The 26,042-nt window shown below is 37.4% G+C and overlaps 3 protein-coding genes across 4 annotated transcripts in view; all 3 read right to left on the bottom strand.

Annotated features, from left to right (window-relative positions):
• The window catches only part of LOC119412743 (immunoglobulin-like and fibronectin type III domain-containing protein 1), a 17,721-nt gene extending 11,299 nt beyond the window's left edge, over positions 1-6,422 (bottom strand). The window contains exons 1-8 of the mRNA XM_037679780.1: positions 6,377-6,422; positions 1,980-2,047; positions 1,743-1,865; positions 1,506-1,642; positions 1,327-1,426; positions 1,204-1,245; positions 1,075-1,120; positions 792-975 (exon numbers count right to left, since the gene is read on the bottom strand). Coding sequence (XP_037535708.1) covers positions 792-975; positions 1,075-1,120; positions 1,204-1,245; positions 1,327-1,426; positions 1,506-1,642; positions 1,743-1,865; positions 1,980-2,031 — 684 coding nt within the window. The 5' untranslated portion in view covers positions 2,032-2,047; positions 6,377-6,422. The remainder of the gene's footprint in view (positions 1-791; positions 976-1,074; positions 1,121-1,203; positions 1,246-1,326; positions 1,427-1,505; positions 1,643-1,742; positions 1,866-1,979; positions 2,048-6,376) is intronic.
• Positions 6,423-8,002: 1,580 nt separating this feature from the next.
• Positions 8,003-26,042, bottom strand: part of LOC119411777 (immunoglobulin-like and fibronectin type III domain-containing protein 1) — a 34,396-nt gene continuing 16,356 nt past the window's right edge. The window contains exons 3-23 of the mRNA XM_037678702.1: positions 23,819-23,938; positions 20,829-20,971; positions 20,604-20,703; positions 20,474-20,518; positions 20,299-20,332; positions 19,431-19,614; positions 19,189-19,302; positions 18,939-19,107; positions 18,437-18,709; positions 14,973-15,097; positions 14,736-14,877; positions 14,280-14,573; positions 13,846-14,142; positions 12,011-12,190; positions 11,787-11,915; positions 11,376-11,684; positions 10,592-10,677; positions 10,285-10,477; positions 9,903-10,199; positions 8,188-8,514; positions 8,003-8,112 (exon numbers count right to left, since the gene is read on the bottom strand). Of these exons, the coding sequence (XP_037534630.1) occupies positions 8,108-8,112; positions 8,188-8,514; positions 9,903-10,199; positions 10,285-10,477; positions 10,592-10,677; positions 11,376-11,684; positions 11,787-11,915; positions 12,011-12,190; positions 13,846-14,142; positions 14,280-14,573; positions 14,736-14,877; positions 14,973-15,097; positions 18,437-18,709; positions 18,939-19,107; positions 19,189-19,302; positions 19,431-19,614; positions 20,299-20,332; positions 20,474-20,518; positions 20,604-20,703; positions 20,829-20,971; positions 23,819-23,938 (3,566 nt within the window). The 3' untranslated portion in view covers positions 8,003-8,107. The remainder of the gene's footprint in view (positions 8,113-8,187; positions 8,515-9,902; positions 10,200-10,284; positions 10,478-10,591; positions 10,678-11,375; positions 11,685-11,786; positions 11,916-12,010; positions 12,191-13,845; positions 14,143-14,279; positions 14,574-14,735; positions 14,878-14,972; positions 15,098-18,436; positions 18,710-18,938; positions 19,108-19,188; positions 19,303-19,430; positions 19,615-20,298; positions 20,333-20,473; positions 20,519-20,603; positions 20,704-20,828; positions 20,972-23,818; positions 23,939-26,042) is intronic.
• LOC119411775 (paraneoplastic antigen Ma6E) lies at positions 16,265-17,769 on the bottom strand. Of its 2 annotated transcripts, none has more exons than XM_037678701.1 (3): positions 17,289-17,769; positions 16,493-16,636; positions 16,265-16,366 (listed from the first exon to the last, which is right to left on the bottom strand). In XM_037678701.1, exons 1-2 carry the CDS (start codon positions 17,719-17,721, stop codon positions 16,629-16,631), a joined length of 441 nt encoding a protein of 146 aa, XP_037534629.1. In that variant the 5' UTR covers positions 17,722-17,769; the 3' UTR covers positions 16,265-16,366; positions 16,493-16,628. The 2 variants fall into 2 exon arrangements, with proteins under 2 accessions (XP_037534629.1, XP_037534628.1); XM_037678700.1 differs by having other exon boundaries at positions 16,493-16,607.

The raw sequence follows: 26,042 nt of genomic DNA, 5'->3' as shown, positions 1-26,042 counted from the left end.
ATATATATGAAAAAGATCTATCTCAATCTGATTTGTACGATGGGCCACGCTAAGAGAAAAAAATGACATTATGTGGAAAAAGTCATAGAAATACGAGAATAAAGTTGTATGACAATAAAGTTAATACATTTGAAATATTATGAGAATAATGTCGTAGTATTACGAGAATAAAGTAATAATTTATGAGAATAAAGACACAATATTACTCTTTGAATTGCATGCAGATGTAACCACCTACAGTTTTGCAGTCGTCCACTGCCAGAAAGCTCTTCTTACACAAAACCAGCAATATCTTTCAAATCTGTGTGGTTCTTTCTTCGAAACGGACATAGTCGTTTGTACAATCTTTTCAAAGTCCTGATACAGATTATAATCTGATGCTGATGTGCTAATAGATGAAGTATTTCCTTATTTGTAAAACCAGTACCAAAGTATAACATAACAAGATGTTCAACATTCATCATTTTACCTCCGTTGTAAGATTATTTTGCTGTGTCAGAGCTCTGATAATATTACAACTTTATTCTGGTAATATTAAGAGTTTATTCACATAATCTTATTAATTTATTCTTGTATTGTTTCTACTTTATTTTCGTATTATTTTGACTTTATTCTCGTAATATTTCAATTTTATTCTTATAATATTATGACTTTATTCTCGTAATACTACAACTTTCTTATAGTAATTTTATGACTTTTTTCTCATATTTTTTTTCTCCTTAGCGTGGCCCTAATACTCCGACGTAGATTTGTGTAGGTGATTTACAGAAACATAAAAAGTGAGAACAAACTTTTTCTTGTTCCTGCTCCCTCTCATGCTTCTTTTCATTTAGTTTCTTTAGCATCCAACGAAAATCAGTGATACCATATTGAGCACAAATGTTCTCATATTCTTTCTTGTCTGCACTCAGTAACAGCTCCCAGAACTTGTCATCGATCTCTGGCTTTACGTCTTCTTTAGGCTCTATAAATGTCCTTAAAAATACATAAAAAGGCAAGTTTTTTAAAACCAAGTTTACATTTGAAATCAAACCAAAAAAAGTCAGTTTATTAATGAACTTGTTTCTCACTCACGTGCTTCTTAAAGTCTTTTTAAAGTCTTCGGGTAACTCCCGGATAGCTATAACACAAACCAGCACCACAGTTAATTAAAAAAAAAACCCATTAGGCTTATTATGCTGGAAATAAATGTAAGGTGTGTACCTGTTCTTGATTGTTGCATTGCTTTGTTCTTTTTATAGCCAACTAAACAGAGCAAATATGAAATAATTTTGATATTTTTTTATTATACTGATTGAAATATTATAAATAGCATAAGAATCCAACCTTCAATGACGTTGAGTGTTACAGTTACAACTGCTTTTCCATATTCATTTCTTGCGTAACATTTGTAGGTGTCCGCTTGATCCACACATACATTAGGCATCTATCAAGAAAAAACAAAATCTGCTTTTGCAAAACTATTTATAAAGTCTAAACAATGCTATAACAGATAGTGATTATACCTGCAGTTGATGTTCACCAGACATGGCATCAAATACAGGTTTGTGTCTTTCTTCTTCAATTTCCCCATTACTCCTCACCCAGGTGACAGCTGGGACTGGGTTTCCAGTAACAATTGCCCTGAAGATGGCCAGTTTTCCTTCAAAAATGGCATCAAAATTAGAAGGCTGTGCCATTATCTTGAGTTACTTCACGTCAACAAAACATATATGTGCAGGATCAGAGATATGTTATAATACCTTCTTGGATCGTGAGAGCGATAGGTTTGCGAGTGAAATCTGGAGTGGTCATGCCTTGGGGTAGTTCCTCCGTGTACTGGGTGATCATAACTCCAGGCACCCTTGATTTCTTCTTAATTTTTACTGTCATCACACAACAAAAATATGGTTGCATTATGCAAACATCAAGAAATGGTGAGTAAATGTAAATATTAGATCAGTTAAACTTGAGTCTTTTACAACCAGTTAGTGACTTACCCTGACCAGGAGCAATAGGTTGCTCATCCTTAGTTTTGTAAATCTTGAACATCTTGACACCAACTTTTCTACTTACACAAAGAAAAAAAATACAGTACACACTCTGAAAGCTGTTACTGTGTTAGCATGCAGCTTTATTTGTCTTTTATATTCAGGACGAGCTTATGAGATCCTGAGGCAGTACAGAACAAGTTAATGTAAAAAGCAGAATTGGCCTTAGCATTTTTGCTTATTTTTCAGCTGCTCTCTTCTTCAGGGGTCACCTCAGCGAACTAACTTGCACCAAGACTTGGCAATAGTTTTTTTTTTACGACAGATGCCCTTCCTGACAAATGGTAAATGAGGGTGGAGGTACGTGTGTGTGCTTCAACTTTCCCACTCACATTTTGATGTTGTTGGCCCCGGGGATCAAATTACTGGTAGTGACCCTCCCATCACAGGCTTGCCTTCTCTAACCTCTAGGTCACCACTCGCTTACCCTTGACATTGTTCATAAAACAACAAAACCCAAATTAAACAAATACCAGTAGTTCCTCACTTATCATGGGAGTTACGTTCCAGACACTCTCACGATAGGTGAAAATCTGCGTAGTAGGGACTTTATATTTATTTTAGTGTTTTTTATATATATAATATATATATATATATAATATATATATATATATATATATACACAGACAGCTTTGAAAAGAGAAAGGAGGGGGCAAGTGGGTGTCTGTCTTATACCTGAGTGAGCCACATTCGGCGGTGCTCAGCCACTCTCTCTTTTTTCATTTGTCACAGCAGAGAAAGAGAAAGGAGCAGGCAGGGAGTGGGTGTTCGTCTTTCTCCATTGCCTCTTCTGTGACAGACATCCTCAGAAAGAGAAAGGAGGGGGTGGGGAGTGGGTGTTTGTCTTTCCCCAGCACCTCTTCTGTGACAGACAACCTCAGAAAAAGAAAATATGGGGCGGGGAGTGGGTGTTTGTCTTTCCTCATCACCTCTTCTGTGACAGACAGCCTCAGAAAGAGAAAGGAGGGGGCGGGGAGTGGGTGTTTGTCTTTCACCATCGCCTCTTCTGTGACAGACAGCCTCAGAAATAGAAAGGAGGGGGCGGGTTCTGTCTTTCACCATCACCGATTGTGTGTTGTGTACAATATATTAAAAACCCGTGAAATAGTGAGTCCGTAAAAGTCAAACCGCGAAGTATCGAGAGACTACCATGTTATTATTATTGACATGTTCTTAGAAAATATAATAAAAAAGGAACATGCCATTCAGTTTCAGTGTTGTGAGGTTTGAGGGTTTGCTTGACCAATGTTGGTGATCATATGAACTCCATCTGCCTTACAAGAAATTTATGTCCTCCAGATGGTCGGAATCTGCACTGGGTGTCGATTATCATGTTGGAAACTTGAGGTTTAGGACAGGATGCATTTTTAGCCAAAGGGAGGTGGGAGCTCTTAACGTATTCATCACACTATTCCAAAAAATTTAAATAAAAGCTGATGGTTGGAGTTTTATTGTGAAAAACTAATGTGTTGCATGAATAGTACTGTACTGATTTGTGAGTTTATATTTATTGAGTATTCAATCAACCTTTATTTAGACAGGTAAATCCCATTGAGCCTCGAGGACTCATTTACAAGAGAGACCTGATTATTACATTGTAAGAAGGAAAATATATGGGTAGATAAAAAGTGACGTATCTCTCTGACTACAGATGTAAACTTGTTTTTATCCATCTTAGACGTTAGATGGCCCCACTTTGGTAGCCATTAATTATATAAATTAAACACACAATCCCTGTGTATTTAAAAGTTTGGGCTTTTTTCTAGTTTCAAAAAATATCCAACATTATATCAATCTCTGAAAGTGTCGACATATCAACTGACATGTCCTACCATCACATTAAAACACAATATTAAAAAAGTTCTTTAAGCTTCTCAGATTTTAGTTTTTACTTTTAAGATGTATTTTAAAAGGTTTAACTTTTTAAAGATTAATATCAAATGCATACACATGTACAAACATGTTAAAAACAACTTCCTGTATGATAATTTTTATAAGCAAACAGCACAGTTTTCACTATTTTGTATTTTTTTGGTCTGATCACATTAGCCAAATGACACAATTATTGTGGTTCACATGTATAATCAGAGTCAGAGTCAGAGAGATTTATTTGTCATACACACCACACGTGATACATGAGGTGGGGCAATGTAAATAGGGTCCCAGTTACATCCAACAAAAAATACAAATTGTAAAGAAGAACATTAGTAAGATCCAAGTCATGAACTAAGAATATACTACATTCACTAAACTAAGAATACACTAAGCACCAAAAGTCCAAAAAGAATGCGCCAAAAACAACAGTAGCACAAACATGAGTCTGTATGAGCAGATGAGGACTAATGAACACAGCAACATGAAATAATCAGCAGCATGAGATCAGCATCATGGATAGTCAGCAGCACATATCAACAACCAAGTGGCATTACAGTGACTTTCACATTTTTTTTCACAGTAATTTTCACAGTGATTTTTCCTGGTTAGAGATTCATGAGTCTAACAGCTTCAGGGTAGAAGCTGTTCCTCAGCCTGGTGGTTCTGCACTTAATGCTCCTCAGCCTTCTGCCTGAGAGAAGTGGGGCAAAAAGTGTGTGTGTGCTGGGTATGTGGGGTCCTTCATGATGCAGGCGGCACTCTTCCTGCATCTGGAGGTGTAGATGTCTGTGAAGGTGGGGCGTCTGACACCAACATAACTCTGTGCAGCCTTCACCACTCTCTGCAAAGCTTTTCTTTCTGCATCTGTGATGCTCTCCACTGCACACCTGTAGAAGGAGGTGAGGACTGAGCTTCCCAGACCAGCTTGTCTCAGCCGCCTGAGGAAGTAGAGTCTCTGATGAGCTTTCTTAATCAGGCTGTTGGTGTTGTTGCCCCAGCTGAGGTTGTTATTCAGGTGTACACCCAAGTACTTGTTGCTGGAGACCACTTCCGCCACAGAGCCTCCTGGGGGGTGGGGGGGTAGGTGCGTTTATTTTTTTTCTGAAATCCACGACCATCTCCTTCGTCTTATTCACATTGCTGTGAAGGTTGTTTGTCCTGCACCAGCACTCCAGGTGTTCCACCTCCTGCCTGTAGCTGGACTCATCATTGTTTTTGATGCATCAAACCACTGCTGTATGGTCTGCAAACTTTACAGTATGACAGCCTGGATGGGTAGGTGCACAGTCATACGTTAGCATAGTGAACAGGAGGGGACTCAACACACAGGCCTGGGGGGAGCCCGTGCTGAAGGTTATGGTGGAGGAGGAGAAGTCGTGGATCTTCAAAGATTGTGGTTTGTTGGTTAAGAAGTCTAGGACCCAGTTGCCGAGAGAGGAACTTAGTCCTAGTGTGAGTAGTTTGTCCATCAGAGTCTGGGGGATCATGGTCTTAAAGGCAGATGTGAAGTCCACAAAGAGCATACGAACGTAGGAGTCCTTCTGTTCTAAGTGGGTGAGAGCAGTGTGGACCACAGAGGAGATGGTGTCTTCTGTTGATCGATTCTTGCGATATGCATACTGGTGAGGGTCCTCGTTGATGTTGATGTTAGGTTTGATGTGGGTCATGACCAGTTTTTCAAAGCATTTAGTGACTATCGGGAAGAGGGCTACCGCCTGATAGTCATTCAGACCAGTCACTGTAAATTTTAAATATATTTTATATTTTATATAAATTTATTTATATTTTAAATAATAGCTACTTAAATTACAAATAAATATAAATAAAAAGGATTAAACATTATACTCACAGTTAATGAAGTTGGCAAAATTTTGTACACGTGCTGAGCTGCTGTGAAGCTAAATTTGTCTGAGAGAAGATCGCTTTGCCCAGGGTTTTATGAGTGAACTGATTTGTGAATGCCAGTTTTGTCACTTGCATTTCATAGGTATCTTTAATACAAGTGCATGCACTTTTTTTTTTTTGTGGGATTAAATGCTTCCCAATTATTTAAGATTTTGCCAAATACAGTGACTTTCAGAAGGAAAGTGTGAAAGGATTATTTTTGTGATAATTTGAATCAGTGTTTGTTTGTGAAGTGTGTATAATTTGTCCAGTTACAGTATTTAAAAAAAAAAAAAAAGCATTAGCATTTTACAGACTAAGACTATACGATTCCTCCAAAACATTGACAATTCTTTTTCCTTAGTGTTTCAACACAAAATTTTACAGATGAACTGACAAGGACAAAAGTGATTATTTTAATTTTATTATGCCCTGTAATTAAAATGTGTTTGTAATTAGCCTAATTGATAAAATATGTATTTATTTACAGAATCGGGAATAATATCAGATGAGAAAAAAACAAAAAAGGTTGGATATAAAATTTACATGCTAGGAGTTGCAAATCTTGCTTTTTTAAATGTACTTACTTTTTTTGTTTCGAGTTATCTGCCGTGCTCTTCTGTCTGTCAGCCAGGTTCCAGCTGATTCTTGAGTGTGGGCTCTTCGTTTTAAGAGGCCAGAATGGTTTTCATGACACTCAGAGCTACCCACCCCATTGCTTTTTGACTGCAGCTTGTGGAGATAGGTTTACTGGCATGATGTGTGTCCCTAACGATTGATAGGATCATGAAACGGAGTTCCCATGAAGTGCCATATGAGCCGCTTCGGCACAAATTTAAACATGTTCGCTGTGTGATGCCTATCCCATCATATAACAAGATATACTGTAAGTGTTAATTACGTTTTCACTTTTTATTTTTAAAATTCCTTCCAGCTCTTCGTAGTTTTGGAAATTTTAAATGATAAAAATAAAAAACAGATTCCAAATTCTAAGACTGATCTAAAGCAAACATCACTTTTAAATCTCTTTAGACTGAACCAGAGAAATTACATCCTGTCCTTGTCAGTCACATTTTTGTTCAAGGTGTTCCTTATTTCTTTGTAACATTAAACACGGATTATTCTCAGAGCCTAAAAACACACTCAGACTTGTAACTTAAGATGTGAACATAAATCACCAACATAAATTTTTACGAGGCTTAACAAGTGGTGTGAATTTTGAAGCTTGCTGAATCAATGGTTGCTACAGAGTTCATACTGATGTTCCTTTAAAAAACGTATTTAAAAAAATATATATTTTTAAGAATTGTGCACATTAGCTGAAAGAAATTGACATCAAAAAGCAGTTTAAATGTTTATTTACCAGTAACACAAACAAATTAACATCTATATGCCATACTGCACTGTCAATTATGAGTATCATTTTAGTTTCAAATTATAATGTATTTTGATTTAAATATTGTAATTTTGTGAAAATCACAAATCTAGTTGTAAATTGAGAATGTTACTTGATTTTAAACAATTGTAATTTCAAAAATGCAAAACACCTTCCATGCAAAAGCAGCAATACAAGAACAAAAAACAAAGTAACATCTAATGTGAAAAAGTTTTGATATAACTCACTTTAACACACACATTTTAACATTTTAAATCTGATTTACAACTAAGTGTGGCCTCTTTTTCCATCTGTGATGTCATTGCAAATCGTCCATTGGATGTTTAAGAAGAGGGTAAAACTTTTCCACATTTGGGAACCAAACTTGAAACCTGGGGAGCCTGACATGCTTGATCATCGTCTGCTGATGTGATGTGATTTATGACAAAATAAAGCTTTTAAAATTCTGTATTTAGATGTTTTGCTGCTTGATCATATTTCATGACAATCTTGTGTTATCCTGCTAACAGAGAATAAGACAAAATAACACCAAAAAAAAAAAAAACCCCTGCTTTGGCAAAAACATTGAAAATAATAAAGCAACTAGACATTTTTTCATACATGTAAAACTTAACTCAGGTTAAGGCACCAGTTTTTTGCACATTAAGACCTTTAAATGGCTTTTGAACTTCTATTGCATGAATTAGCACAAAACAAATCAAAAACAGGATATTCAGTTGGTTTTAATATAAGTTTTGAAAGTTGAAACTTATACAGCACAGATGGCAGAGGCTGTAGAACAAATATTTAACATTACATGTTTGCACCAATTATTAGTATTGCATTCCACAAATGTTAGGTTTTGCTCAGCTTGCTCAGCTCTAAAATACACGGTTGGTGGAGTCCCAACATCCGGGATTTTGCTACCATCTTATGTGATCATTTACTCTGCAAAGACAAACAGTGACTATTAGACCCACATAACACACTTCAAAACTCAGGTGCATTCTGGGAAAGACATACCTCTGACTGTTAGTTTGGTTGAACTCTCATCCCTTCCCAAGGTGTTTTCTGCAATAACCTTGTATTCCCCAGTATCTTTAGATCCAACCCTCAAAATGAGCAGAGAACAGACTCCGCAGGTGTTGGAGATGAAGTAGTTGGTGTTGGTGTTCAGACTGATGTTGTTCCGGAGCCATGTCACGTGAGGTGTTGGTTCTCCCTTTACAGCACAAGTCATGTAGCATTCATATCCTTGAGGAGCGGTGTGCGTTTTCAGTGGAACAAAGAATTTGGGAGGACACTGTAGATCGCAGGCTTTCGACTCTGGCATTATCAGAGTGAATTTTTCTGTAAGAAATATATGTATTGCAACAATATCAGTGGCTAGAATGTTTTAAAGACAATATTTATACAGTTATTCAATTGCAGAGTGTGAATGCTTGGAACTTGAAGCCCGTCATTCTTTATACACTTCACTATCTTCACAGTGGTGGAGGTGCACTTTACACTTATGTGGTTCAAATGAGTATTACAAAAAGATATCTTCATCGGTTTTCAAAGCTGACAGACTAGGTTTTTAGGGCATTTTAATTTTTAAAATTTCTTTCGGCTGTTCCCTTCCTCAGGGGTCACCACAGCGAACTAACTCACATGAAGACTTGACAATTGTTTGTACACCAGATGCCCTTCCTGACATGACCACAGATCACCGAGCTACCACAACATGGACCAGAGAGCTGCCATCTAGGGTGCAGATGGTGCGGGGTTAAGGGCCTTGCTCAAGGTGCCATATATTTTAAAGAAAGTAAATTGACAAAGGGACTGGAAGGTGCGAAGGCTTACATGTCAAACCATTGTGAAATAAACCATTTATTATTAATATTTTTTTAAATTAAACATAGTTGAAGTTTGTGGAGTTTAAAAGCCCTGCATTTTGGAGATACAGTGATTTTATTAATTATTGTTGGAATTGGTTGCTATTGTCATAAAAAAAACAATTTATTTTAAAATGTCATAGGTCGAGATGGTGTAGAGGCAGCGGAGCTGACTCAGGACCCGAAAGTCCCAGGTTCGATCCCCAGTCACTGCACATCTCATGCTGTCTCTGAGCAGCACATCTTATCCCCAAAATGTTACCCAGGTGCTTTCAATAGCTGCCCACTGCTCCGCCTGGTGGTGGATGGGTTAAATGCAGAGAGCCAATTTTGCCGTTGTACTGGAACATACAATGATGACAATACATAACACATTTGTGAATGTTTGCTTAGCATAGACCATGCATTTCATGTTGCTGGTGCTGAGGCTGCAAAATGTATCATTTTGTCTGAATGCACGTCACGATACCAGCATTTATGTACATTGTTTATGCTGAGCACAAAAAGATTTTGTGTAGTAACCCAAGCATTGTCTGGTAAGAAAACAACAACTACACAAACATGCCATAAAAAATGTAGAAGTTAGCTAATAAAGCTTTTTTTTTTTTTACATATTTGACATGTTTGAGACATATATACTTTTTTAAACCTATAAAAACAGTAAGGGCCCTTATGTGGCTAGCCATTAGCTTAATCTGATGAAGAAATATGCCCTTCCTCCATTTTGACAGAACATCACATTAAAAATGACCTTTAAAGGCAGTGTCAGAATTTTAAAAAATGCTGTTTTTCTACACATACACACTCACACACAGTCAAATGTTTAGTAAAAACATGAAAATGGCCACCAGTTTTGAATACCTTTTTTGGCAGGAATCAGCCACTTGGTTGATTCTGAAGGTTTGGAGCAGCCCATGTCGTTTTTTGCATAAACTCTGAACTGGTATTCTCGGCCCGGCATGATGTTGCAGGCCGTGAATCTATTGTTGAAGATTCGATCTCCAATAGTGTGCCAGATTCTTTTGACTGAGTCACGCTTAGTCACCAGGTAGTGTAGCCTGTCATCTCGTTTCTCATCAGGAGACGGGGTCCATGAAATGGTCACGGTGCCAGGCACATTTTCATCCAGCTCCACGGGACCAGATGGCTTTGGCTCATCTGGAGGGAAAATGAAAATTCATTTTCAACCAGGAGCCAAGTTGAAACAGTAAAAGAGCAGAGTGCTGCTGTATATGCAAGTCACCTGTGACTCGAATTTCAACGCTGAATGTTTCTTGGCCTACGATGTTTTTGATAACGATGGTATAAATTCCAGTATCTGAGCGCTCAGCTGCAGGAATCAGAAGCTGAGATGTACGGTCAGCGTTGCTGATGGTAACCTTTTTAGACACAGGCACTCCATCCTTCAGCCAAATTACATCTGGCCAAGGTGATGCCTAAAACAAACAAACCAACAACAAAAAAAAAACTTTAAAAAAAAATTATTTTTAACATATATGTCATAAAAGAAAAGCCATGAATATCATTAATATAAACCATTTCTTATTTACCTCAAAGTTAATGTTGAATCGTGCTGAATTTCCTGCTCTTACAATCATAAAACTCTTGATTTTGGCATCTGTGAACCGTGGCCTCACTATGTAAACAGAAAGTTTATAGTTTTATTGTTTGTGACAATAACAAACAAACGAAAAAAAACCCCCAAAAAACTCAAAGTGTCTCTGTTGCCATAATACAAGTTCTAGATTAAAGTAAACATTCAAATATTATTATGCTCAACGGCAGCTGTTTGATGTTTTCACTAATTATTATTATTATTATTATTATTATTATTATTATTATTATTATTATTATTATTCATGCTTCACCCTATTTGTGATGAAATCTGTTGTTTTCAGACCTTTTATTATTAGGCTAATGTTCATCAGCAGTTCTCAGGCTTTGTTTTCTGGATAGGGTTTTGGAGAACTGTGCACAAGAGTGTCTGGGTTTCTTAAATACCAACTATCTGGATCTTATTGCTGTTTTTGTTTTGCATTTTATTGTTAGATGTAACTGGAACCCTGTGTACATATTTTCATTCCAACACATGTACCACATGTGGTGCGTATGACAATAAAGAAACTCTGACTCTGAATCATCCACAAAGTGAAAGTCATCAATGGGTGTTACTTTACAAAAAGTCTAGTACAGTTCTCTTTAATAGTAAACTAAACTAGAATTGGGCATCTTTTCCCACAATTCTGCACCCAATGTATGTGGTTAAGGGTGTTTTTAGTCCTTTTTGTCACAATATTAGATTTAACAGCTAGATTTGAGCGCAAATTTACTTACCAGGAGGTGGCGTGGCAAGAATGTAATTGTCTAGCTCCTGAGGCTCCCCCTCTCCTCCATCATTAATAGCAATGACTCTCACCCAGTACATGGCCATTGACTTCATGCCCTTTACTGTATATGAAGTCATGGTTGTTGCGTTTGAATTGCAGCGATCCCACTCTGTATTTTCTGCTGGTCTGATCTCCACAAAATATCCCTTTGCTTCATCCGCAACCTCCTTAATGTCCTTAGGTGCAGTCCAAGACAGGGACAGGGTTGTGTAGGATGAATCTGTCACTTTCAAGTCAAGGACTTTACCAGGAGGCTCTGTAACACAAAATTCAGTGTCAGCTTTTATATTTCACACTAATACCTCTCACAATTAAAAAAATGACAGCCATGTCATAATGTTTTTAAAAATCCACCTACTTTTAGGATCCCTGGCAAACACAAACTCAGATGGTGAACTAAATTCACCAGCTCCAGAGTCGTTGATTGCAGCCACACGGAACTCGTACTCCATGCCCTCAACCACATCTTTAACTGCAAATCCTTTACCTGGACAGCAGGAATGTGAATATGTGGTTATTTTATTATAGCAGCAATTGTTTTAACACTTATAAAGCAAAATGGCAGATACATAATGGAATAACCTTTGATTATTTCATTTGGTGGGTGGACTAAGCCCCAGAGATTGCTGCCTTTCTTGCGTTTCTCAAGGTTGTATCCCAGAATACTTGTTCCTCCAGTGTCAGCAGGAGGAGACCAGGTGAGACTGATGCAGTCCTTGAAGGCAGTGACAACTTTTGGTGCTGATGGTGGTCCAGGGTATGCTGTACACACAAAATAAAACAGAAAATAACCCCACTGCAAAAAGAAATTAAAATCTCTTCCGTTTTGACCTTATTAAAACATATTTTATGTATAACTAATGTTCTCTATTAGGTTAAGTTGGAGAATATGGGCTGCTGAAGTAAGTATACAGTAGTTTGTTTATGGGGTCACCAACACGGTGTCCACGGGCACCTGGTCGCCCGCAGGGACCACTTGAGTCACCTGTGGGACATGCTCTAAAAATAGCACTCATCATCAAGAAGCACCGCCTAAAAATTAGTCATTAATTATGTTTTGTTTTTTAATTAAGTAATTACATTTGCATGGATGTCGATATGAAATGAAAATAATTAATGAAAACTTTTGGAATAAAATGTTTCACTTATACAGTTTAGCAACCTTGTCTGGAGTCAAAACGTTCTGATTGATGCAGAGATGCACAGAGGTCTCTGTGAGCGGCACAGCTACAAACTGTTTTGACCTCGCTGATTAGAGGAGAAAGTGGCAGAAGAAAACATATTATTTTCACAGTAATTGGGAAAAAGAGTTTTTTTTTAACAGTTATGAAAGACAAATTGCATTCCATTGCACAATTACAACTGGTCCAAAATGCTGCAGCCCTATTTTTAACCGGTACATGCAAAAGAGAGCACATTGCACCAGTTTTGGCCTCCCTGCATTGGCTCCCGGTTCACTTTCAAATTCAGAAATTCAGAATTCAAAATCCTTCTTTATGTTTTCAAATCTCTGAACAGCTCTGCCACCTCTTATCTCACTGATCTGCTGCAGCCATATGTCCCACAGCTCTGTCTGAGGTCAGTAGATCAGATGCTTCTATTGGTTCCAGGAACTCGTCTTAAGCTCAGAGGTGACAGGGCTTTCTCTGTTGCAGGTCCAAAACTGTGGAATGACTTACCACTACATGTCAGGCAGTCCCCCTCTCTCACTGTTTGTAAGTCTTGCTTAAAAAACCACTTTTATTCCCTGACTTGACACAGTGTGATTTGTTTTTAACCTGTCTTTATTCTACAATGTTAGCCATTTAGTTATTATCTTCTTCTAGTCTGATCTATGTATTTTTTTACTGTGTGCTTTGCTTGTTTATTTCTGATGTACAGCACTTTGGTTGGCCTTGTTGCTGTTTTAAGTGCTTTATAAATAAAGTGTTATGGTATGGTATGGTATGGTTTGGTTTGGTATGGTATGGTACATGTGCATGTCTCATTTGTGGTGCGACTGTGACAACATCAAAATGCCACAGTGTGGAGCGACACTTCACCAGCTAACACATTAGCGTCAGTGTTTCCTCTGCCATTATACAAGGAGGGCGCCCCACCCTGTCAACAGAACTCAGTGCGCTGCTTACCGTGAGGTGGCGCTCCTTCTCCCTCACGCTGAACCATTTCTTTATGACTTATATGTTTGTATATGGGGTATGACTTGTTGGGGTGGATATCATAAAATCAGAACATTTATATTTTTCATATAAATCCATTTGTCGTAAAATATTTTTATTTTCCCATCTACTAATTTGTGGTTTGTGAACATCTCAACTGATTAATTCAACTTCAAGCTGTAATTTTAATGTTGTCCAGGATCTTATGGGAGAGTGTTAATTTTAAGGTGCCTGGATAACTGTTTGTCCTGAGCTTACCTTTTGTTCCAGCTTGTATGTCCTCTGTTTCCATCAGCTCACTGATGCCTATTTCAGTTTCCACTCTGATGCGATAGCAGTATCTTCTACCATGATCCACATCACTGTCTCTGTATTTGGCCTCTGGACCAATTGGCCCCACCTTCTTCCAGGTGTTACGTCCAATTTGTTGTCTTTCAAGAATATAGTTTTGGATCTTGCAGCCACCATTGTCTTTTGGAGGTCTCCACTTGAATTCAATTGCAGAGGAGCCGGCTTCAACAATCTCAAGAGGTCCCATTGGAGGTGTTGGCTTATCTGTCATAAAATAACGTGGCACAAAGAACAATAATTCAACTGCTCAACACATCTTTTCCTTTAGTTTTATTTTAATGGTTAAAAAGATACGCATAGTAGAAATGCACAAGTTTCTTTAGAATATTTCCAGTACATACCCAGTACATTGAGCTGGCTGATGGCCTCAACTGTGCCATATTCATTTTTGAGTTTGATCTTAATTTCACCGCTGTCTTTACGCTGCAGTTTCAATGTAAGCAAACGACTGCTTCCCTCGGATGTCTCAATCTTGATGTTGCCTTCTTCTGAAAGTTCTTCACCCTCACGGTACCACTGAACTTTTATAGGTTCTCGTCCAATGAAGGACAAATTGAAAGTAGCCTTATGTCCCTTTTTCACAGTTACAGGTGTCTTAAATGCTTCTAGCTCCTCAGCATTAAATCTGGGTGGATCTGAAATCACCAAAATACAGAAACAAATTTAAGGTTTATGTTACAAATTACTGTTGGTTGCCAAAAAGTGAAGACTGGTATTCATAAAAATGCATCCTCGTTGTGTCCTTCAGTCACTATAGTAATTTACAAAAAAATGTTTTTGGGGCATTTATTTTTTACCCTCAGCAACTATTTCAGCCTCCGTCTTGCGCCCATCTGCTTCAAATTTATATTTTCCAGCATTTTCTTCTGTAACTTTGACAATTTGCAGCCGGTGGAAACATCCCTCTTTTGAAATAGTTAGGTTATCAGATGATTGAATCTGGGGGGAAAAGCAAACAACAAAACAAAAACACGACCGTGCTTTACTGCTTCAGTAAAGATCTAGCAAATACATAAGATTAGAAGAGTTCTTACTTCGGCTCCATCTTTGTACCAGATTCCTGCACAGTCCTCGCTGCTTACTTTACACTCCAGCACTGCTGCTTCTCCAATAATGGCTTTGCAGTCGGAAAGGCCAGCTTGAAAGTGAACTCCGGGTTCTGAGAGTTTAACAAACAAGTCAGTAAAATGATTCCCCTCATCCCAATCCACTCCAGCTTTGTCCAAATAGATTTTTTTTAAATTGGGAACTGACAATCACATTAAACACGTTTTATGTCAATTATTTGCAGTTCATGTCTACATTTGTGTGATGCCATAGAAAATATATGTGAAGATGGTGTATTGTTCAAGTTAAAAAGTTATAAGAAAGCATTTAGCCTTTTTGTGCACTTCATACATTTATACTTCATTATTAAGATTCAGCTTAAAATCCTGTCTTTAGAAGGTTTCCTTCAATTTAGCAATCCTGAACTCTTCATAATGCTCAAAGAAAAGTCTCCGGTGGAATTCATTTGCCTCCTTTCACTTAGTCTTGACTGAAAGACAGGCTATTAAGAAATGAAACCTCCCTCTCAGTGCTGGCAGCTCCTTGGCCATCTGAAGAATTTATTGCTTTGTCAGACATGAATTCAGTCTTCAGTGAAATTACAGACGAAAAAGGTTTAGAGTACAGAGATCCTGCAAGGTCAACTTAAGCTGTCCTCCATCTCCCAGGTCTGAGTGCATATAACGTTGAAGCAGAAGTGTTTCTGTTGCAGGATTAGGAGCATAATTTCATCCGCTGCATATAAATAATTCACCTCAATGCACCGATTCATCCTGAATTAATGCTTAAAACAAGAAGCAGTGATGTTAACACAGATGCGCACAAAGCACAGATGGATTTGAGCATTGCAAACACAAAACACATAGGTTGACACATATAACTTTATGCTGATGTCCAATCTGTAGGTCAAAGAAATTATTTTAAACAACAAAGGTGACTGCTATTAACCAACATCACTCATAGATATATAATCAAATGTTATTAAGAATCTCTCTCACACATTCAGGGTTCAATCTAAACAAAACTTTGGCAGGAAGAGACAAATGTGTGGTCACACGTCTAATCACTGGAAGAAGCATACTTATCAAATGACTTTATGTAGTGATGACGTCTGCCATGCAGCAGTTTTTGTCCTGAAGTCTTACCACTAACTGTCTGCCTGCTCTGATCAACAGGCCTGGCCATGCATGGCCTGAACATTTGTCAGCTGCTGCTGGCTCACCTCCATCACCTTCTCTCACCACTTGTAGGAGATTCATGACAGCATGCTGCTGGCACAGAGCCAGTCATCCCTGGCTTTACTCTTGATACTGTTTTCTTTGATTTTTTTTTTTTTCTTCCAGTTTTAGAGGAAATCACCACAAATTTCATAAATCCAGTGCTGTTATAAAGAATATCAAAAAACAACAACACACAAACAAACATAAAAATCAGTAAGGATGGCAATTTAAAATGTCAACATTAAATACGAATGAACATATTTGTAGAAAGATAACACACAGCTTACATTTGTTCTGTATGTCTTGCTGCGTCAGATCTATTTGTTTTAGGTTTTCAACTACACCGAATGGCTCAAGGTGCTTCTGTTGGCTTTTCACTTTTTCCATTTACAGTCAATGTTACTAATCCACACAGGAAATCGATCAAAAACCTCATAGTCATTTAAAGAAAGAAACATGTCTATAAACATAAAAGAACAATTATTATGCTCAAAACACAAACATATTTTGTTTATTGTCAGAGAGAAGGAAAGACCTTTTCAAATAGCTTATACTGTCACTTATTGTGTCCTGATGGCATAAAAACAGACATGATAAATTTAGCATTTAAGTTTGTCTTTATTTCAATCCGCTATGTCAAAGTTAATAGATAATAAAACAGTAATATGAAAAAAAAATTCATAACAAGACTTGGATACAAAATGATCTAAGTGTGAAATAATTAAAATAGGAAACGCGTTAGGTAAAAATCTGATTTAACTTTGGCAATAAACTTCATATAACTGTCGGTGAAAAACTTCATTTTTATTTTTGCATAATTTAATTCTATCAGCCATTTTTCATATGTTACATCCTTATTGCATGTTCTGATAGTCTGATCATAAACAGAAAATATCTAAACTTTACTCAGTTTTCATTTCTTTACTTCTTGAATCAGTTTTTGGGGATAAAGGTGTCTCCCTGACAGTGACTGTACAGGTTGTTATCATCTGAACCTCTAAAGAAACATGAATAAAAACTATTTTTAATATCCTAATAAATATGGCAACACATCCAGTATCACATAAAGAATTGATGACTTACCTATAACTGTGTCAGGAATCAATGGACCAGCCCTGATTCGTTTTTTCTGTTTTCCTCCTTTTCCTCCTTCTTCTCCATCTCCTTCATCTTCTCCTGCTTCATTCCCTCTTTCTCCTCTCATACCTCCTTCTCTTCCCTCCCCCTCTTCCCCCTCCCCCTCACTATCTTCATCAGAATCCTCAAACGAGTCTTCATCATCTTCCTCTAAAAACTCTTCCAAATCTTTACCCTCAACACCTGCAGCTGTAGCCCCTGATGTGACACCTTTCACTGCACCGTTAGCTCCTGCTGCAGCACCACCGACACCAGCAGCTCCACCAACACGACCAGCGCCTGCAGTCCCACTGACACCAGAAGCTCCAGCAGTTCCACCCACACCAGTAGCACCAGCAGCACCACTGGCAGCTCCAGCAGCACCCCCTGCACCAGCCATGCCACCTGCACCAGCTGCACCAGTGGCAGCCCCAGCAGCTCCAGCAGCACCCCCTGCACCACCCATGCCACCTGCACCAGCTGCACCAGCGGCAGCTCCAGCAGCACCCCCTGCACCAGCCATGCCACCTGCACCAGCAGCACCACCTGAACCGACAGCTACACCATCTGCAATGGCTGCGGCACCACCAGCTCCAGCACCAGTTCCAATGCCATCACCAGCAAAGCCAGCTCCTCCGGCACCACTGGTAGATGATCCTGCCCCACTACCAGCACCATCAGCACCATCAGCACTAGCTCCTTTTTTCTTAGTTTTTCTTGCAGTTCCATCCTTTCTAGCTGCAGCCCTCTTGGACTTTGCAGCAGCTTTTGCCGCCTCCTTTGCTGCAGCTTTGGCCTCAGCCTCTGCTTTTTTAGCTGCTTCCTTCTCAGCTCGGGCAGCTGCTTCTGCAGCTTCTTTCTCTGCTTGAGCTTTTTTTGCTAGTTCCATTTTTTCTTCCATTTCTTTCTGATATCTTTCATGCTGTTCCTTAGCTATTCTTAACAGCTCTTCATCATCGCCTGCACCCGCAATGGTAGTTTTGCGTTCTCCCTTTTTGGCCTTTTTGGAAGAGTCTTTGTTAGCTATGAAAGGAAAAGAATGTGACATTAATTCAAACATTACTTTTTCTATTATTTACATTAAAAAAACCTCTACAAAAATAAAGGTTTGTCACCTTCAACAATAAGCCAGGCATTGCAAGACTTAATTCCTGCCACAGCAGCGTAGATCCCAGCGTCTAAAGGCTTGCAGTCTTTCACCAGCAGCTTGTGGATTAGCTTATCTTCGGATACAATTATCTCATGTTTCTCACTGTTGGAGAGCAGAGTGCTCTTGCCGTACCATTTGAGCTCAGCTATTGGTGCAGTTAGGACACACTGAAAGAGGGCATCCTCCCTTTCTTCTGCTTTGACCTCTTTTATTTTGACAGCAAAGTCAACTTCAGGAACTGCAGGATTTAATAAAAACAAATCAACAATACATTTAATGTCTTCCATCAACTTTGTTTATTTACTTTTAGTGGTTCCAATTTTATATTTTTTGTTATAGCTATTCAGTTTCATGGTGCAAGTTTAATTAATAAAAGACTGTATTTTAGCCTGCAGTATACAGTATGCACGATAAGCATAAACTCTTGAAGTGGTTTATTTAAATGTAATATGCTTCCAAAGACATACCTTTAAAATCTGTGGAGAATACATTGACCCCCTCAACATCCACTGAATATAGCCCTGCATCTTCCTTATTCAGGTTTTTAATTGTGAATATATACTTTTTGCCGACTTGTTTTAAACTATGCCTCATTCCTTCACCATCTTCTTTAGTGAACGGAACCATAACACCATCCTATATTGGAACATATAAACATTTTTTTTTATACAGAATAAACAAATATCAATGAACTATAACACAAACAGTATGTTTCACCTTGTACAAGTACATTTTGCTGCCAGAATCCAAAAGATCCATATCCAACTCAATTGTTGCACAGTCATCACCTTTGACCTCAATAGGTTTTAGTGTCCTGATATGTGTGATAAACTGTGAAGAAAACAAATGTCTTAATATACAATGCATAATAAAGCTGTTTGACAAAATGACAATAAACACAAACTGTGTTTTAGAGAAAGCTAGCTCAACGAAACGTGTTTTTGCTGTAAGCCACGTACCTGTGCAATCTCCTCTTCTCGCTCTCTTTTCATTTCTGTAAGTTTTTTCAGCATCCCGCGGAAGTCTGTGACGCCGTACTCGGCACAGATGCTCTCGTAATCTTTCTTGTCGGCACTGAGCAGGATTTCCCAGACTTTTTCATTTGGTTCCATTGGCTTTTGCTCCCGTGTTCCATCTGAATTACTGTAAAGCAGAAAAACTGTGAAGCTTCATTGCAACAGTTGTTTTTATACCACTACTAACACTTTACCAGGGGTCTGCAACCTTTGGCTCTGAGGCCACATGTGGCTCTTTAGTCCCTTATCTGTGGCTCTGTGAAGCTTTGACCAAAATTTACAGGAAATTTAATTGCTCTGGTTTTTATACCCACCACAAAAAGGGGTAGTTTTGGCATTAAAAAAAAAATCAAATTTCTGCAAATGTTTAAGCAACACTACTATTTTTTTGTTGTATTACTTCAAAGTTAGATACTTGATTTCTCCTTCCGCCACACAGGCCTGCAGAGTTCAATGTTTTCATTTTCATCTAAAATGTAGAAGTTTTTACTTCTTTACATCATAGTCATTTTTTTGGTCTCAAAATGTAAAAATGTCAGTAAATGTTGAAATTCATTATTGATTATTAGTTTTGAAATATCACCCCCATCGGCCAGAAAAGCCCCCTTCAGCTTGCTCAAAGTGGCCCATGGGCCACCAGTTGATCATCACAGTTGTAGCAGATTTTGTGGCTTTGAGTGAAGGGGCAGAAATGGCTCTTTGATCAAAAAAGTTGCAGACCCCTGCACTATATGAATCTCTGTCTTAAAAATAAGTTTTGGTTGTTTTTTTTTTTGCTTGAAAATTTGGGAGAATAAAAATAAATATTCACCGTTTTTTAAGCTTCTTTCTTAGGTCGGTTGGATCTGAGAACACACAAAATATTCTGTTTTTTAATTTTGAGTATTTGACAAAAAGATTTTGTTTCTCATTGTTCTTTTTTTTTGTTTTAACAAAAGCAAACAAAAAAACCCAGCAATGATGTAAACGTGATGTTTAAACCTCACCTTCAACTTGTAATTTTTGAAGTTCCTTTGTTCTGGAAAATCCCACTGTGAACAAACAAAGTAATCTTGTTACTCAATATCGTTTTGTACAGTTTTGAGACATAGATTTAAAAAATGATATAAATCCTACTCTCAATAACATTCAGGACAACGGTGCAAATTGCTCTGCCATATTCGTTTGTTGCATAACACTTGTATGTGTCGGCATCTTCTGGAGCCACCTTAGGGAACTGATGAAATGCAAACAGAATTAAAGTTAATTTACTGTTTTTTTAAATTATATACAGTATATACATAGTGTTTTAATGCTGCTTCTTAAAGCCTTGGATTTACTACAAGATGCTATAGTTGTTACCTCCAGGGTGTGCTCATCACTTTCTTCATTATATTTTTGCAAGCACACATCAGGATGGAAAAATATTTCTCCGTTTGCTCTGCTCCATGTCATGGTAGGTGTTGGACTGCCTGCCACAATGGCTTTAAATACTGCAGTTTTACCTGAAACAGCAATATCCTCGTTAATATCAAACTGCTGATATTTTTAACAGACACTGGTGTTGTCAGAGCACCATACATTTTTGTGCTGCTCATGAAAAACAAAACACTTTGTCACATTATATCACTAGATTCCAAGTTCAGAACTAGTCGAAGCACTAAAGTAAAACATGACATAAAATATTATTTCTGTCCTAAAAAGGCTTGCAGGGTCCATCAAGATTAAAAAAGAAAAAAAGAAAAAAAGAAACACTTGAGCATCATTCTCTTTTTGAGAGTCTTAATAATTTATAGTTCATTCTTTAGATGAAATGCTACAAAATTTGTAGTCTCCAAAAGAGACGCAAAATAAAAACAGAAAACAGGAGAAATGAAATATACAGAAGAACAGATCACACTCAAGAGAGAACATCAAAATGCTTCAGTTTTTTGGTGTGTGTTTGAGTAGTTGTTTCTGTATATAAAGATTAAATGAAGCTACAACCTTCTGTAATTTGTACCAACCTACTTTTGTTTTTCCTCTAACCAATTAACTATTTATACTTTTATCTTTGTGTGGTGATAGATTCATTTTTACTAATTTATTTAATCACAAACGTGAGATTATTTTGCTGTTTTCACTGTTTGTGTTTTTGTTTATCCTCATGGCAGGCCATAAGACAAAAATAACGATGTAGGTGACATTGAACAATTCAAATTTAAAACGCCTTTGTGACACAAAGCACAACTTTCACTGGACAGCATTTAAATGATGTGTTTGTTTACATGCACCATTTTTTCCCTTTCTTCCTGTAGATAAGGTACTGTATAGCACATGAGTATGTAATGAACTAGGCCTCTGAGTCACTGTTTTTAAACCTTGCAGACAGTAAATAACTTCAACTGGCACCTGCGTTGTCTCACCTCGTCATAATATTTCTCTGTCTGTACTAACCGTTCGTAAACATTCCTGCTGTATCTTGACTTCTAGTGACCCTCTTGACATCACTAGAACCACCCCCCTGCTGGTTGTTTCAACCAATCAGGAAGTACCACGTCACAGGAAGTGTATACCCCTTTAAAAGAAACACTTCGTGGAACTATTCAGTTCGGTCCTGGAACTCAGTTGGGTCCTGAAGTGCAGTCCTGGAACTCAGTTGGAGTCTTCACGAGTCTTAGTCTCTTCTAAGTCTTGCTGGAACTTTCGGTCAGAGATGAGACTCACTTAAGCAGCGGATGGATGAGACCATGTGCCAAGGGGTCCCTCAATTTAGCGGAGTCACAGCTTGCATCGCTGTGCACTCAACCCCAGCAGTAAATGCTCCACTTATAAGGAAGCTTATTCGGTGGAACCGAGTACTTCGCATTTATTCTGATGACTCCAAATACCATTTTGAGAAAGACCTTTCAGGTATTTTTATTTTTTTTAAGATGTAGTGAAGATACATTATAAAACAAACCATGATGGATTTGAACTCACTGGTTATGACACGAATGCCTCAACCCAAACTGAGATGTTCTGGTGACAAAATTTAAATTTACATAAAGCAAAAGCATAATTTAGTGGCTGGTTAATGAAAGACAAGCCTATCATATTCTCTAAGTACAAAACTGTTTTGTTTCTTATAGTTTCTATTTAATATCTTAGTCTAGACTGTGATTATTAAACACATAAATAAAATAAAAAATGAAAAAAAAAAAACAGAGGACTATATAAAGATATAAACCCATGTTTAAGTTATCTAACAAGTGGCAGTGAGACAGTGTAACTGCAACTTGACCATACATGCTGGGTACTTTTAGAACAAGGAACTTTTTTAAAGAATAAAAATGTTTGTTTGGGATATTGAACATAAAGTAGAGTTCCTGTAGGACGGAGCTAATCATCATGTCTCACTACAGCACATTTATCAGAGCAGCAAGTAGTAAACAAGCCACACTTTTCCATCTACCACCAGGCTGATGATACGGGAGCCTCCCATCATGCACGAAAATACTCAGACAGTTATTACCCACAATTTGTCAGATTACTGAACTATTGATAATAATACAGAACTATTGACAATAACATTGCACTAAGCCACATCTGTGACACCTAATATGTTTATTGTTGCTGCATTATGTGGCTGTATCATGTATGTCACTACCTTACCATCATAATTCATCTCAATGTTACTCACTACCTGTGCAAAAACCCGTCACACAACCTGTGTACTTTATGATAGTTGTGTGCAAAATGCATTTAAGCTTATATTACTACCTATGAAATTCTTATTGATACAAATTCATCCTACTTGCACCATTATATTCTACCATGTTGTTCTTTACTATATTTCTCTTGGACCTTGCAAATATTATATATTTTTTTTCACTTTTTGGTACTTCGTTTTGTTATTGCATGCTATAGTACTTCTTGTTTGTTTGTTTTTAGTGAGTTGAACCAGTTCTCCTCATCCTGACCATTTCATTGCATTGTTGACCTTGTGTTAACATGCAAATGACAAATAAATAACATAACACTGGGAAAAGTGACATGCACTAAAGCTAGTCACATAAACTGGTAGTGGGACACTTTCCCAAATGACTGTGCTGAGGTGGTGTCTTAAATGTAACCACCATGAACATTTAAGATATTTAATAGTATGAGTTTAGCGTTAAAAAGAGAAAAGATTATGTGACATGGAGGAAGTGACTGCAGTCAAAACACAGCTTAAGAAAAAGATACACTGTACTCTGACAGTTACTTTGACCATATTTTTTATTCTGAAAATGTACAGTTTACACATTATAATTCACCAGTTATTTAATGCATCCTTTTGAAACACAGGCAACTGTTTATTTACATTTCTGTGACAACCAGCAGAAACTTACCCTCCTGAATAGTAAGAGCGATGGGTTTTCTGGTGAAATCTGGAGTCGTCTTTCCCTCTGGAAGTTCCTCCTTAAACTGCGTTATCATAACACCAGGCACTTTTGATTTCTTCCTGATGCCTAAGTGAATCAAAACAAATGAATAATTAGAGCTGCATATTTCCTGGAGACCAGGAAAAGGCAAAACTGATGAGCAAAATCTAGAATAAGCAAATGTGAGTAGGCATTTTAACAAATGCAGGTGTTTATTTAGATATTATGAATGCTTAAAAGATGAATAATTGCAGGATTTTCATGAGCTCATGGTTAAAGTGTTAAATAAAGCTAAATTCAGATGTACTTAAAAAAATAAAAACACAATACCCAGTTATAACCATTAAATGCTGGCTCTGGTAAATATAAGATGCTTATTTGTAAAAGAAGCAACATCCTAATGTGAAAATGCCACTCCGTCAAATCAAACTGTGACCCATACATATTATAACTATCAAAATTAGATTTTACAGGTAATTCAGCATATTTGTATTAGCTGCAAGGGCACATTGTGAAACGAAGCGATTTTTGTCTCAGCTGGATTGGAGACTGTTTGACCCTGATGGTAGTTAGCTGAACTTGCTCACACAGTTTTACTTTCTTTCTTTCTTTTACAAGAACAACATATTTAAGCTGAGGGATTTGCATTCCCACTTACTTTCCTGTCCTCTGATCTTTTATTGGCTTGTTTGTTTTTTTATTATCATTGATTTATTTTTATTTATCCTTATAAAGGTAGTCTCATTGAGTCATGAGAACTCATTTTCAAGAGAGACTTGTTTTTGGGAGCAGATAGTGGGAGTTAAGGGCCTTGCTCAAGGGAACAGAGTGGGACAACTAAAGGTGGAGGCAGGTGTGGGTGTTTCACCTTTTCCACCCACATTTTGATGTCAGTCCGGGGAGTTGAACCTCCGACTTTCCGATCACAGGCCCATCTTCTCTAGTCTCTGCACCACCACTCCCTTTTTAGATAGATTAATATTAATTTATGGCCCCAATATCAACCATAAACAATTTTTTAATATATATTTTTAATTTCTTTATCAACGTTACCAACTAAGGTATGCCAAAAGGTGTATCGTTTGTTTACATTGAGAGAAATAACTGAAGTGTTTGACTTCTGAATGTAAAAAAAAATTCGGTATGTTTTTTGAGGTGTAACATTGTTCTAAAGGGACACTTAAATAAATCTAATTTATCAAAGAGTTTAAATAGTAATTTTAGCTGATTATTTGTGCCCCCCTAAAGTTTTGAAACAAAATCACCTCCTCAGCAATCTTCTAAGGCTCTTAGACATATGCATCAAACTCAAGGACCGGGGGCCAAATGTGGCCCTTGTTGACATCTTATCTGGCGCCCAAGATGTTCTTTTAAATGTAAAATATTTTTATCACTTGAATTTTTTCAGTAATCTTTGATTATGATGTCAAAAGTGCAACAGAGAACATCAAATGAGACCAATCAAACTTTTGTTGAACCTGCAACTAAGAAAAGATGTTGAGTATCTAACTTGAGTTCATGTAGATTCTGAAACCAGCCTTTAGTCTGAAAAATATTTTAATTTCAGCCCCCTTTTGTAAGTGAGTTTGACACCCCTGCTCTAAGGGGCATCCCCAAAGGGTCTAGATTTTCCTGAAGATTTTTGTTTAATAGTTTGCATTTAAACAATTTACTCTTCACACACTCCACCTTGGTAGTATTAAATATATATTTTGTTGCATTAAAACTGATAAATAGAGCAAGCTTGAGCAGATTAAATGTGAATTGCTTATAGCAGGAGCTACTGGAGCTATTGCTACTAAAAGTGTTAATAATGCATGTTTAGGTTGCTGTTAACAAGCTGAAGGTTCACATGTCAAGGATGAGAGTGTCCTCTTTAAAAGCGACATGTTTCCACAACAATTTTTGATCTATTGTGTCTTGACAAGTAAAAAAGTAAACAGAATACATGCCACGCAATTATTTTATGAGTCAATGCAGTAAAGCTGTTGTAATGATCAAGTCCTTTGCAAAAGTATCCCATAAGGTTACTCTGGAGCTGATTTAATATGACTCATAATGTGCATGTGCTAAAAACTGTATATGTATGTATATTAAATATGTAAATATTATGACTATGTTAGAGCAACGTTTCCAGTGAGGACATTTTAGGAGGTGTAAGTTCACAGCAGAAGCAAATGAGCACGCTTAA

Source organism: Nematolebias whitei, chromosome 7 (assembly GCF_014905685.2).
Source record: "Nematolebias whitei isolate Nwh7 chromosome 7, NemWhi1, whole genome shotgun sequence".
In the NCBI taxonomy this organism is placed as follows: Eukaryota; Metazoa; Chordata; class Actinopteri; order Cyprinodontiformes; family Rivulidae; genus Nematolebias; species Nematolebias whitei.
This window is presented reverse-complemented; position numbering and strand designations above follow the sequence as displayed.